The 14,633-nt window shown below is 33.5% G+C and overlaps 1 protein-coding gene across 8 annotated transcripts in view; it reads right to left on the bottom strand.

Annotated features, from left to right (window-relative positions):
• Positions 1-14,633, bottom strand: part of RBPJ (recombination signal binding protein for immunoglobulin kappa J region) — a 96,456-nt gene that overhangs the window by 23,479 nt on the left and 58,344 nt on the right. For 6 of the 8 annotated variants that reach the window (XM_011365423.2, XM_011365445.2, XM_011365438.2 and 3 more), the window contains one exon: positions 76-171. In XM_011365423.2, coding sequence (XP_011363725.1) covers positions 76-171 — 96 coding nt within the window. Of the gene's footprint in view, positions 1-75; positions 172-13,211; positions 13,384-14,633 lie in introns of all 8 variants that reach the window. The other 2 variants (XM_023534247.1, XM_011365470.2) reach the window with 1 other exon arrangement.

The following is a 14,633-nucleotide window of genomic DNA, read 5'->3' as shown; positions in this document are numbered from 1 at the left end:
TGCATATTAACATATCATTTGCAAATTCATGTGACAGCTACAATGAACAATCCACAAGAAAAACAATAATCTTACCTTTTTTCATTTCCATATGACTTCTGAGCAACTTTTGCATGAAGAATAAGTACTGTTTGATCCCCTCGCTCTTTTAAATAATTCCGCATAGCTTCCCTAAAATAAAATATAAACATTACTATTACAGAGGTGAGATTTAGAATATTACTATGCTCTGTAATGAGAAAAATGCTTATAAGTATTTTTTTATACAAGCAAACCTAAAAATGAAAGCAACACAAACCGATGAACTAAATTTAAGGAATATTATACAATGAGGCAATAAATAATGTTCATATGCAACTCTAAACTTTGTTCCTTAAAAAAAGAAACTGTCCTTCATTCTTGGGATTTATGCTGTAACTGAATTAAACCACAATTACAACTTCTAGAATCACTATATGCACTGCTAATCTGGCTTTAAACTGTTTACAAAATTAATGACATGCAATACTTTATATTTAAAAATCTAATCCCACCACCACTAACCCCTCTTCTCCAGCTATTAGAATGAGTGTTTTTCATTGAATACAAACCCATAACAAATCATTAGGTCATACGAATATATTATTACATGTTCTTAAAATAACAACCCTACATAATGACTGAGAAAGAACTATTATGTATATACAAACACATAATTATTCGTAAGGGTGTTACTAAATATATAACAAAATTTAAGAAAGCCTAATTGGAATTAGTGAAAAACTGAATTAAATTTTGGAAAAAATTACAATGTTAATTCTTTCAAGTAAAAGTACTCCGACTACCTATTACTGTGTATAAATTATATGAAAAGTTCAAAGTGTTGAATATATTTATTCACCCAATATTTTGCTAACCAATACTACAAAGAACACAAGGTCTACGCAGATCAAACTTAAATAACTCTGAATCGGCAGACTCTCAATTCTGAAGGTTTCTCTTTTTTTTCGCATTGCAAAATTAAAGCAAAGATGTTTCAAAGACGATCAAGAAACACTTTTAATAAGTTAAATGCTGTTTTATTTATATCATAAATAAATGACACAGGTATAAGAGGACAGCTACACAGCAGATGTGGAGAATTCTAAACTTGTAGTACTTAGAGAAACTAAGTAGCCTGGGGCAAATCATTCAACCTCAGTTTCTTTTCTGATAATAGGTAATAATGCTGACCTAACACAGTGGTTGTGGGGATCAAATAAGATAATCTAGATGACAGCACTTATGTTTATTGACTGAAAACCTGTTAGCTGCAACGTAGGACAGGTAACACTGGGATCCAACAGATTAAATAAATCCCTATCCAAGTACTGTGAAGACAACAGTTAGTAAAACAAATTGTAATGCAATATCATCATCCAAATATTAGTATGAGCAGAATTACCAATAAGGGGATATCTATGTATGGGGGTGGGGGGAGGGCAATAAAGGGCTAAATGCCAGGAAAAATTTCTTAGAAGAGGTGTTCTAAAGGAAAAGGAGCAGACAGGAGTGAGAGGAATGAATAAGGCATTCTGGGATATGCACGTAGTATGGACAAAGTCATGAATGACCCTGCACCTTTGGGTATGTGAGATGTTGGGACTGAGGAGTAAGGCAGCTACCACAACAAAACAGCAGCAGCTAACATTTCTTGAGTATTTACTGTGTGCCAGGTCTCAAACTAAACATTTTAAATGCATCATTTCATTTAATCCTCAGAATCCAGATAGGTAAGTATTGTTAATATCATTTTTAATGTCTTGCCCAATATCTTGCAATTAATAAGTGGCAGTCAGAAACTGAAACAAATTCTCTTAAGATTTTAAAGTAAGCCACGGCAGTGAATAAAGCTCATAGCTGGGTAGAGTGGAAGTGTAAAGGCCTGCCAAATTGACAACCTGACATTTGTAAACTTAAATGTTAAGTATGAAAGTTTAAGCTAATTCATGTATCACTCCGATAGATGATAAAAATGGCAGCAACTAATAAAAATTTTAAGAAATCTAGAGAAAAACTTAAAGTGTTTTAAAAAATCTATCTTTGAAGATTGAGAAAAGATTTAATTTTTTCTTAACCCATTATAGAAAATCACCATGCTGTGGAACCTGGATTTTCAATCTACACAAAAGGCAGTAACAGATCTTGAGGTTTTTAAAACATAAATTAATTTTCCTTTTTAGTTAATTCTAGTGGTGGAATAGAGAAAGGATTAGAAAGCAGAGAGACAAGACAGACTTGGAAAAAGGCTGATAAATTAAGAAAGAGGCAAGAGAAGATACTAGAGGAAATGAAAAAGACTTAAGAATGACTCATATCTTTTGTTTTGGGAGAAGTGGGTATACACATTAATAGGCTCTGTTTGACAAATGTCAACACCCTGGATTGACTACTCCATGCTGGAAGTATTCAATAAGTTGTTGGAAATACCCATCTGTAGTTCCAGACAGGGGTCTGGGCTGCAAAAGTGGAGTTCGCTGGCATACAGTTGGCAAACGAAGCCATGTAAGTGAATGAAATCTCTGAAAGGAAATGCAGTGACAGGAGAGTCAAGAAGAAAATGTATAAACTGGTAAGGAGTACAACTAGGAATACTTATTAGATGCTATGGAAGGAGACAACCTCGAAAAAAAGAAGGGAACAATCAAAAAATGAGATGCTACAGAGGTCGAAGTCACTTTAATTTTAGTAAGAAGTCTAACAAATGCCAGCAAACAGAAAACCTTACAAGTTATTTCAAAAATGAGAGAGGTCATTATAATGTCCATTTGGAAACACCCTCTAGGTAATGAAAGAAGCTGACTATGGACAAGTAAAACAACTAAAGATCAGTTATCAAAGGACCAACTAATGCTGGGATCCATAAATGATGGTGCCAATTCCCACTAACATCCCAAAGTGGGAACAGAGAGAGCGTATTCTCAAACCTGCTGGGTACTAGACAAGAAGTGCAGCCGAGGAAGGATAAAGATGATGAGGGATTTGAGGTGTTCCTAAGTCAGTGACTGACCTAAGAGTTCAGGGTGAATAAGAAAACAAAAGAAAACCCAAGACAAAGCCGTTACTTTGACAAAAATGGCACAGATGTCTAGTCTCTGGCATAAAACCTGAAAAGTTGTGATACATTTGAAAAGAAAAATTTTAAGTGGCAAGTGTATTTTCTCCACACTAAATTCTATCTTCATTTATAGTCTCTGTTATATCATTTAGCAATTACTTGCCATGTTTGTCAGATTTCATGTCTTTTTTTCTTGTCTTCCCAGACTATAAAGTCTTTTAAGATGCACTATTAGGCACATTTTAGAAATGGGAGAGAGATTAAATAACTTTCTCAAGGTGATACTGAAGACCCAGGATTCAAACTGAGGCAGTCTGGCTCTCAAGGACAAAATTATACTATCAGATATTTTGCAATGGTTAGGGGTACAGTTTTGGAGTGAAGCAAACAGGGGTCTGAATCTTTTAACTCCTGTCACTTACTAAACCTGAGTTTTCTCAACCTGTAAAAAAAAATAGTAATACCTCATATAGTGAGAAAAAAAATTAAAGTAAGTTAGCCTTACTGACAAATACCAAGTGTCAGTAAACTCTACCTATTATTATTATTTTCTTAGAAAGGGTGCAGGAGAAGAAACAGGTGACTGCAATTGAAGTTTAAGAGCAGAGATGAAAAGGACCTGGAGGTGAAGTATCAGACTTGTTTGTAAGGCACCCGTTTTGCAAGCACATCAAGTAAGCTGGACATTTACCCAACTTCCCATTAAAGATTTACCAAAAGCCTATTACGTCCCAGGCACTGGTATCATGCTAGTTGCCTGTATTGGAAGTAACTCTCCACAATTATGATCGTGACAAATGATTTCAGATCTCAAGGTGTTTGATGAATGCAAGATGACAATTGCAGTTTTTCTGTCTTTCCCTTCATATTTACAATACAAATTCCTGGGAAAAAAAACTAGAACCTTAAGGTAATCACTAACAATAGCTGTCTCGTATTAGTAACTTGCCATATAACTTCATTAGAAAAAAAAAACAACTTTGCTTTCTTAATAGCAATTCTCTAGCAATTAAAGGTTGATAATTTATTTCTGGGAACTTAAGGAGCCATTAAAAAAAAAAAAGTAAACTCTAAAGAAATACAATTAAATAGTAAAGCCCATGGAATGATAGCCCATGTGCTTTTCATCCACATAGAATAAGGTTTCATCGACTGAAGAGGTTTCAATTTCACCACTGTTGGCATCTTGGGCAAAATAATTCTTTGTTGTGAGGGGAATGGCCTGTGCACTGCAGAATATTTAGCAGTATCTCTAGCTTCTCCCCATTAGAAAGCTAATAGTGCCCTTCCTCAAACTGTGACAATCGAAAATGACTCCAGATATTGCTAAATGTCAAGGGGTAGAGAAGGAGGTCACCTGAGTTGAAAACCACTGGACTAAAGAAAACCAATAACATTCCAACAAAATGTCAAAGTCATCCATTGTTTTAAGAAAGAAGGAAGGAAATTTTATCACTAGAAAACATAAGGTAGGTGCTGTAAGATTACTAGTAGAGTTACTACTTTGTATTACTGAATTGTTAAAAACAACAACAAAGTTAAAACTCATAATTTGTTGGAAGTTACTATTCTAATAAGTTTTTAAGTGTATTCTGTTAATTTCAATTAATAAATCCCTGTAATAAAAATATTCATTCTGAATAAAAAACAATTAAAAATTATTTGAAGAACACCATGGAGCAACTACTTTTGAAAAAAGTAACATGGAAGCTTAACTATTTAGAAAAGCAAAAACTTTTACTTTTATCAATATTTTTAAACATAAAATCATGGTAAATGCCATTCTAATCTGACATGTTTAAACCATCTATCATTATTTCTTGTCAATTTTTTTGGCTGTGTTTTCCTTAATAAAATTCAAACTTTTTAATCAGCAAACAAAATTCACAAAAAGAATATCTTTATGGTGCTAACCCCCATTCTGAAAACAGACCCCTTACTTCCTCACCACATTCATATAAACCTCCATGATTGGGGCAAGGGGTAAATAAGTGATTTAAACTAGACCTCTGCATGTGTATGGGGGTTGGTGGAGTGAGTTGGGAGGTAACCAGAGCCAACACCAACTAAAGGTTGGATATCCAGACAGTCATCCTTACCAAGAGGCTGAGTCCCTATACTTCTCAAACCGGATTTTTGTCACTTGTGAAATCCAAATTTAACATTCCAACATAAACTGTCATCTAGTAAAGAAACCTATTAGTAATTACACACACAAACACCCCCTCCAACCTGCAAACATTTTAGAGAGCTGCAGAGTACACTTTTAGGTAGAGTACTATAGACCAGTGGTCAGCAAACCTAGCAGTCCGTTTTTTTACTCTCTAGAAGCTAAGAATGCCATCTATTTTTTTTTTTTTTAAGGGTTGTTAAAAAAGAAAGGAAGTCTATGCAATGGAGATAGTATATGGACCTAGACGCCTAAAATGTGTAGTACTAGCTCCTTACAGAAAACATTTGCTTGAAAAGGACAAACAGAGACTCAGAGACATGAACACTGGACTAGTTAGTGGTTACCAGAGGGTAGGGGATGGGGGAGGAGAGAAGAGGTAGACAGGGTAAAGGGGGTCAAATAAAGGGGGATACGGGGAGGGTGAAGTGGGTAAAGGCGATCAAATATATGGTAGCTGAAGGAAACTGGACTCTGGGTGGTAATCACACAATAGAATATATAGATGTCAAATTATAATGTACATCTGAAAATTATATAATTGTATTAACCAATGTTACCCCAATAAACTTAAAAAAAAAAATTGCTGACCTCTGCAGAGGCAATAAAAAAATAAAAGGATTGTAAAAGAAAAAGTTGCAAAACAGAATGAATAATGACATGCTACATTTTTTGACCAATTAAGTTTATTCCTGGTTGACATTTAACAAAGGTTTTCTTTTTAAAAACTCTTCCTCAAATTTGAACTCTTCTCACTTTTATTTCGGAATGTTCCCCCCACCCTCGCAATAAAAAAAACCATGGAGCTGCCCCATTTCTGTCAGATTCCAGCAGTTACAAGTCTTTCACACCATCTCAGACAACACTTTTCAAAGTGAGTTCCACAACAGTTATGATGTGCAACGAAGAGGACCCAACTCAAAGAAGTTTAAGAGAAACTAGATCAAATACAGTGAAACCAATTCTTTTACCACAGGACTGAAAACAATAATCTGGAGACATTGCCAACAAACTCTCTCCTAACACTAATGAAACATTAAGGCAGCTACACTAGGTTTCTACAACGATGGTACAGGTCACGTCCCTAGGAGAACGCCAGCAAATCTCATTTCATTTCCTCCTTATAATAAAAGTAAAAGTAAACTCGCATAAATCTGTGGAAGTAAATATATAGACAAACTGCTTCAAATCCTGTCACACAGCCAAGAGACAAATCCTTTCAAGTTCTGATAAACTCTTCATGGTTTTTATTCCCCCTCTCAAATAGACAGGTGGTTACACTGTAAGGATTGGGTCACCAGCACTTCTGTGTTTTATTATTTTAAAAGTTTACTTGGGACATAAACCGTTTTACAACTTACTTAAGGCTTTATAGTCTGTAGAGAAAAATCTGAGACTTGAGGATTTTGAGAACATGTAACAGTAGCGGTACTAACATTCAAAGAGAGGTCATCATCTTGGTTAAGATTTTTTGCCTAGTTTATCCGAACTTGGCTCCGTGAATCTCAGGGACCACGCAGACACTTTCGATTCTATCCCGTTTTCTTCTTCCCCCAAATTGCCCTACAAACATATGACTGGCCTAAGAAAAGTTGACTATTAGTTGTAATCACTTTTATATAAATTATTTACTGTACATGAACTAATTACTAGACTAATACTATATAAAGCAAAAGTCACACATTACTATTAATGTAGATTAACATTATGGTTTTATTTTACTATAAATCTAAATTCATTTCATGTCTACTTAGTATACATGGTGTTTGTTACTTCATGGTTGTCTCATGATAAAGTAAAAGGAGAATCCATGACTAGGTTAAAGTGACTACTAGAAAAGGGCCAAAACAGACATTAATCTGACCTAAGTCAATAATATAAAAAGTGAATGGTTCGATTCTCTTGTCACAAACGAAGGGGCTAAATCATAAACAGGCACAGTAAACAGTAACGTTAGCTTTATAATCCAGGGTAGACAAGGAGAATACATTGTTTTAAGAGTCTCATTAGACACTGGTAAAATATTTCAAAATTGCATGCTATGGAAGAAAAAGAGATTCAAAAAGAAAAAAATGGGGGCTTGCTTAAAGTCAATGGAATCCCAAAATTAATATACAGTACTTATAAAATAAATATAACCAAAAGTGATGTGAACAGATACGGAGGCTATTTCTTAACTATCACCTTAGGATGTTATTACTTACTCCAGGGTAACCTTCAAATGAAGCCAATAAAGAACTTCAGAAACTGAGTTTTTTCATAGTCTGACCAAAGTGGTAATGGAGGTATGTACAAGTACAGTGAGAACAAAGAGGGGTGGCAGTGAAACCGACAGGGGTGGGGCTTCCAAAAAAAGTGTTAGTTCAAGTGACCGATAAAAGGTTTTTCAGCAGAGAAAACAAAATAGTTCAAAGGATTACAGAGAATCTTAAAGAAATTTACCTGATAAAGGAAATCCTGATACTAAATGAATTCAAGCAAAAGCATGAGATACTAATTTGCAGTGTTGTAGAGGGGAAGAAAGTTAAGACTATATGCCTGTGAAGGCTGCTTATAACACAAGAGTCTTCAAGATTCCAGTTCTAACCTTTTGGTTATTGACAACAAGGCAAAGTCGCTTAGTAAATACATGGGGTATTAAGCTGAATAACATCTATGTATTTCTAAAGCATGTAGTACAGTCCTGCTGTAGTCATGACTTCAGAACTCAGAACTACTCTTATACAGGGACTGGCACACTCATTGTGATCCCTTCAGCATTCTGGAAATTGCCTAACTGCACTGCAACTAATGTTTTCATTGATGATAACAGGCTCAAAATTACAAAAGAAGAAGTCCCCACAATAAAAGAACAATTATTTTCATACGTTAGTATAAGATCTGGTTATTCTCTTTTGTTTTTGAATCCAGTCAGTTATACCTGTGAGCCAAATTAAAGGGACTATTTCAAGACAGTGGAACATCCTTAAGAGTTAACACTCAATTTCTATCATAAATATTTCTGAAAGAATACAGTATTTTTTTTAAAAAAGTGAATCCATAGTAATGCTGAATAGTACATAATGTTAATTATTCTTAATCAAAAATTTAAACTCTGTGTATGTATAATTGTGCTTAGAACACTATCCCCAAAATATCAATCTCTAAATAACAAGATATTTTTTCAATATTGGTTAATTTGGAAGATGGGGGTAAAAACAGAATAGGGTAGGTTTAAAAGATTTTTTTTTTTACAGGGAAAGAAACCCTCTCTGAATTAAACTCTCCACCCCTGCCCATACACATATCACAATGCAAAGAGACATAAAATTCCTTTGAAAATATTTTTGATCAAATAAAAGACACTAAAATTTTCCTAATAGGAAAAACTCTTTAAAGGAGAAATAAAAAAACATGGTTAAAAAGAGCCAGAAGGGACTTAAATGTGCTATACTATCACAAGGGAAAATATCCTGATTTTTAACTTTGCATTCAAAATTAAATTCTTATCACAGAATTGGTCACTGATTTTACATTAAAATTTTCTGTTTTATACAAACTGTTTTTGCTAAATTTGGTTTATTCTAGCATTGATAATAAAGAATAAAAATTTGTAAGTTTGCCCTCCTGAAGAAACTTTAAAAGAAAGTTCACCCAAACTCTCCCCAGAAGATACACTAATTTTTTTAAAGGTATTTCTAAAGAATAAAAGCTACTAAAATTTTTTACAGCTTTACTGAGATTTAATTGAAATAAAACACATTTATTTTCAAGTGTACAATCTGGTAGGTTTTGGCATATGTATACATTATCACCAAAATCCACGTAAAGATAGTCATCATTCTCAAATTTCTCTTCTGCCTCTTTATAATCCCTCCTCCTGTCTCTCCCCACTCCCATAAAACCACTGATCTGGTTTTGTCATTATTGATTACTCTGCGTTGTCCAGAATTTTATAAAAGTGGAACCATACAGCATGTACTCTTCTTTTACTATTTTTTTAGAATATTAAGCATAATCATCATAAGATTCACCTGTGTTGTGTGTATCAATAGTTTATTCCTCTTTATTGAATAGAAATGCATGTAGGATAGACTGAAAATTGTTGATCCACTTATGTGTTGGCAGGTATTTGGGTTATGCCTGTATGGCTACTACAACTAACACTACCACTAACAACTGTATTCAAATCTTTGTATACACGTTTTTATTTTTCTTGACTAAATATGTAAGAATAAAATAAATGGCTGGGCCATATGGCGGGGGTCTTTAACTTAAGAAAGTGCCAAATTATTTTCCAAAGTTATACTATTTTGTATACTCACTCCAGTGTAAGAGAGTATGTTGTTCCTAATAGGTATATAGTGGTATCTCACTGTGATCTTAATTTACATTTCTCTAATGGTTATTTGCCATATGTATATATTGCTTAGAGAAGTATCTATTAAATCATTTTCCTATTTAATAAATGAGTAATTTCCTTATTATTGACTTTGAGAGTTCCTTTCATAATCTGAATGAATGCCTTATTCCTAATTTTGATGAGGTAAATCAAAGTCTTCCATAGATATGCTTTTGATGTTATATCTAAGAAATCTTTGATTAACCCAAGGTCACAAAGATTTTCTCCTTTAATGCTGTATAATTTAAAGTTTTAGTTTTAGGTTTATTTCGAGCTAATTTTTATGTATGGTTTTAGGTATGAATCATAGTTATTTTGTGTATATAAATAGCAAGAGCATATGGATATCCAATTGCTCCAGAATTCTTTGTTAAAAACCCTTTAACTATAAATTGCCTTTCCACACCTTGATTGAAAAATATGTATCTCAAGGATAATTTCCACTCACTGCTCTGTTACAGTGATCTACTTGGCTATCTTTACACCAATAATCTTGATTACTGTAGCTTTATATCAAGTTTTGCAATCAGGTAGTATGAGTTCTTGCTGCTTTTTTTCAAGTTTGTTTTGACTATTCTAGGTCATCTGCATTTCCACTTAAATTTTAGAAACAGCTTTCAACTGCTACAAAAAGCCTAATGGGATTTTCATTGAAATTATATTGAATCCATAGATGATTTTGGAAAGAAGTGACCTTTAAACAATGTTGAGTATTCTGCTCAAAGAATATTTATTTAGGATTTCGAGTTCTCTTCAGGAATGTTTGGTAGTTTTCAGTGTATAGTTTTAGTACAGTAGAGTTTTAGAAAATCTGTTAGATTTTTCTCCGAAAAATTACATATTTTTGATGCTACTGTAAATAGAATTATTTTTTCAATTTTAATTTCCCACTATTCATGACTAGTATGGAAAATAGTATATTTTATATATTGATCATGTATATCCTACAACCTTGTTAAACTCACTTATTAGTTCTAGTAGTTTTGAAGACTCTGTAGAAGTTCCTATATAGATAATCTTGACGTCTGCAAATAAAAAGTTTTACTTCTTTCTTTCCAATCTGGTCGACTTCCATTTCTTTTTCTGGCCTTATTGTACTATACAGAAACTTTACTATAATGCTACGAAAGTGCTGAGAGTGGACACCCTTGCATTGTTCCTGATCTTGAGAGAAAACATTCAGTCTTTCACAATTAAGTATGCTACTAAATATATTCTTTTTCATGTGTATCTTTTATCAAAATAAGGAAATTCCATTCTATTCCTAGTTGGATGAAATCCCTTGAGATGACTATATGATTTTCCTTTTTTGTTCTGTTAATATATTGAATAACACTGACTGATTTCTATTTCTGAGATAAATATCATTAGGTCATAATGTATTATCCCTTCCACATATTGTTATTTATTTTGAAAATTTGTTAAGACTTTTTACTCTATGTTCACAAGGAATATTGGTCTATAGTTTTATTTTCTTGTATGTCTTTGCTTTTAATAACACGGCAATGCTGTCCTCACAGAATGAATTGGGAAGTATGTCCTGCTCTTCAATTTTCTGGAAGAGTATATATAGATGACATGATTTATTTCTTAAATGTATGGTAGAGTTCAACAGTAAAATCATCTGAGCCTGTAGTTTTCTTTATGGGAAGACATATAATTACAAATTCAATTTCTTTAGCTATAAGGGCTGTTTCTTATTGAGTAAGCTTGGGCAGTTTGCTAGTTTCAAGAAATTTGTACATTTCTTCAAAAGTTGTAAAATTTATTAGCAGAAAGTTATTTATAATATTTGCTTGTTATTCTTTAAATATCTGTAAAATCTGTAGTGATGTCACCGTCCTCATTTTTGACAGTAATCTGTACAGAATCAGATTTCCATTGGATATGACTGTCCTGCTTTGAAGGAGTTCTTTAACATTTATTGTAGCTCATGCCTGTTTGTGATTATTTTTTAGTTTTTTATGTCTAAAAAGGTCTTAATTTTGCCTCCACTGAGAATAAAATTTTAGGTTGCTATATTTCTCTCCTTGGGTACTTTAAAGCTCTTGCTCTACTGTCTTCTACCTAGCAAGGTTTCAGATGAAAAACCTCCTGTCATCCTTATTTTTGCTCCTCTGTATATAATTTATCTTTCTTCTCTTTTGCTTTTAACATTTTCTCTTTATCACTGACTTTAAGCAATTTGATTATCATGTGCTTCAGTGTAGGTTTTGCACTTGGGGTTCACTGAGTTTCTTGGAACAGTTTTCATCAAATTTAAAAAATGTTCAGCTGTTATTTCTTCACATATTCTTTTAGTTATAACCTCTCCTCCTTTAATGACTCCAATTACATGTATCTTAATCCTCTTGAATAAAAAACACAGCTCACTAAGCATATTTTTTTTCAGACTTTTCTCTATGGGATTCATTTTGGATAGTTTCTATTGCCATGTCTTCAAGTTCACTAATCTTTCATTAGTGGTGTATTTCTGCAATTAATCCCATCGAGTGTATTTTTCTCATCTTAAGTACTGTATGTTTTTCATCTCTAGAAATATGATCTGTATCTTCCCTTTTTTTTTACCTTCCATGTTCTCTCTTTAACTTGTTTAATCTCTCCTCTAGCTCAGGGATATGCAATTAAAGCCTGAAGACCAAATCCAAACTATCACTTATTTTAGAAATAAAGTTGTATTCTAGTATACAGACTCATCCATTGGTTTACATATTGTCTACATTTGGTTTTAGGCTACAACGGAGTAGTTCCGACAGAGGGTGTATGGACTACAAAAAACTAAACTTCACCACCTGACCCTTTAAAGAAAATTTCTGTAAACTCCTGATCTTAGCATCTTGAACATATATAAGATAAATATAACTGTTTTAATGCCTTTGTCTATCACCTGTGTCATTTCTGGGTTAGCTTTAATTGACTGGTTTTTCTCCTCATATGAATTCATATTTTCCTGCTTCTTAGTATGACTAGGATATTTTGATTGAATATTAAGACACAATGAATTTTACCTTTTTGAGTGCTGGATATTTGTCTATTCCTATAAATATTTTTAGCTTTGCTCCGGTACAGTTATTTGGGAAGAGTTTGATCCTTTCAATCTTGCTTTTAAGTTGTTAGATGAAACCAGAGCAACATTTAATCTAGGCCTAATTTTGTACCACTACTGAAGCAAAACTCTTCTGAATACTGAATACTCTAGTCCATGTGCTGTGAATTATGAGATTTTTGCACACTGGCTATTGAGAACAGGTACAATTTGTAGTAGTGAGTGAACTTTAGAAATTCTTGCCTCTAATTCTTTGGGTTGGTTCTCCTCCACGTCCCCAATCTTGGGTAGTTTCCTCACACACATGTGCTGATCAATACTCAGCTGAAGACTGAGGGAACCTCTGCAGATTTCTGGAACTCTGTGTAGCACTTTCCTCTCTACTTCTCTGCCCTGGAAACTCTAGCCACCTTGGCCTCTCTCGATTCCCAACTCCATCACGTCAAGGTGCTTACTAGGCTCCACCTGGATTTCCCTCCTTATATCACATCCTGGAAACTCTCTCCAGACACTAAGCTGGAGCAATCGCAGGGCTCACCTCATTTGTCTCCTGTCTCTCAAGGATCACTGTCCTTTCTTGCCTGCCGTCCAATATCTTGAAAACCGCTGTTTCATATATTTTTGTCCAGGTTTTTAGTTGTTTCAGGCCGAAGAGTAATTCCAGTCCCTGTTACTCCATCTTGGCCAGAAGCAGGCAGTCCTAAAAGCTACTAAAATTTTCCAAACAGGGATAACTGCTTAAAGGGTAAATGGAAAATCATAATAAAGTAGATGGGGCCTAACTATATTATTGTATATATTTATGGAAAGGAATTTTTCCTTATATTTATTATCATTGTCTTGATTGCTATTTTTATAGAGGTATCCATTAAAGTAACTAATTTATTCATCAAAATATATTTTATTGTTAGGAGTCACTCCAACATACTGCTGTTGGTAATGAAATAAAAATATTTATCTATTAAATTTTAAATTTCAAAATGTCTATATATGTGAATTAAGCAATTCCACTTAGAATTCTTTCAAGACATATAAAAATAAGTAATTAAAAATATTATTTACACGGACTTGTAAGACAAGTTATATTTTCTAAGCCCACTTGATCTGGAATATTTATGTAATATCTTTTTTAAAAAGTTTTTAAAAAAAATATTGAAGCTAATTTCAAACTTAAGGAAAAGTTGCAAAAGTAATATAAAGAATTCCTAGTCCCTTTCCCCAGACTCTTCAAATTTGTTAACGTTACCATATTTGTATACTACATTTTAAAACTATTTAATAGCACACTATAGACATAAAGCCCCTTTACTCAAAATACTTCAGTGTTTATTTCTTAAAACAAAGACACTCTCTTATATAATCACAATGCGATTATCACTGATACAGTATTTGTATCCGCAGGTTTTACTCAACATGTTGCTATTTCCCACTAATGTTCTTTATTGGGAAGAGGGGAAGGAGCAGTGTTGAGAAACTACCACCATCAAGCCAAATCAGGATAGCCATCAGTTTTTCAAAATTCAGTTGAGCTGCAAAAGATGTGCAGATGTTCATTTATATGTTTTCTATGGCTGATTTGGGGATAAACGAAGAGTTGAAAAGTCACAAAAGACTCAGTATGACTCAAAAAGCCCAACGTTTCTTAACTGGCCCATTACAGAAAATGTTTTCCAACTCCAGCTTTAGAGCAAAAGAAACTTTTCTCCTGGTCTAGGATTTAGTTGAACTTAGTTGTCATGTCTTGTTGGTCTCCTTTAATCTGGAATTCCTATCTTTGTTTTTCATGATCTTGAAAATTCTAAAGAGTAAATGCCATTAATTTTATAGAATGTCCCTCATTTATGCCTGTTGGATGTTTACGCATTGTAGCAACAACCCTATAAAAGTGATATGTGTCCCTCTCAGGATGCACATAATATTTATTTGTCCATTACTGGTGGCGTTAATTTTGATCACTTAA

This window comes from Pteropus vampyrus, unplaced genomic scaffold (assembly GCF_000151845.1).
Source record: "Pteropus vampyrus isolate Shadow unplaced genomic scaffold, Pvam_2.0 Scaffold5, whole genome shotgun sequence".
Classification (NCBI taxonomy): domain Eukaryota; kingdom Metazoa; phylum Chordata; class Mammalia; order Chiroptera; family Pteropodidae; genus Pteropus; species Pteropus vampyrus.
The sequence above is the reverse complement of the archived record's forward strand: the minus strand, read 5'-3'. Positions and strand labels throughout refer to the sequence as shown.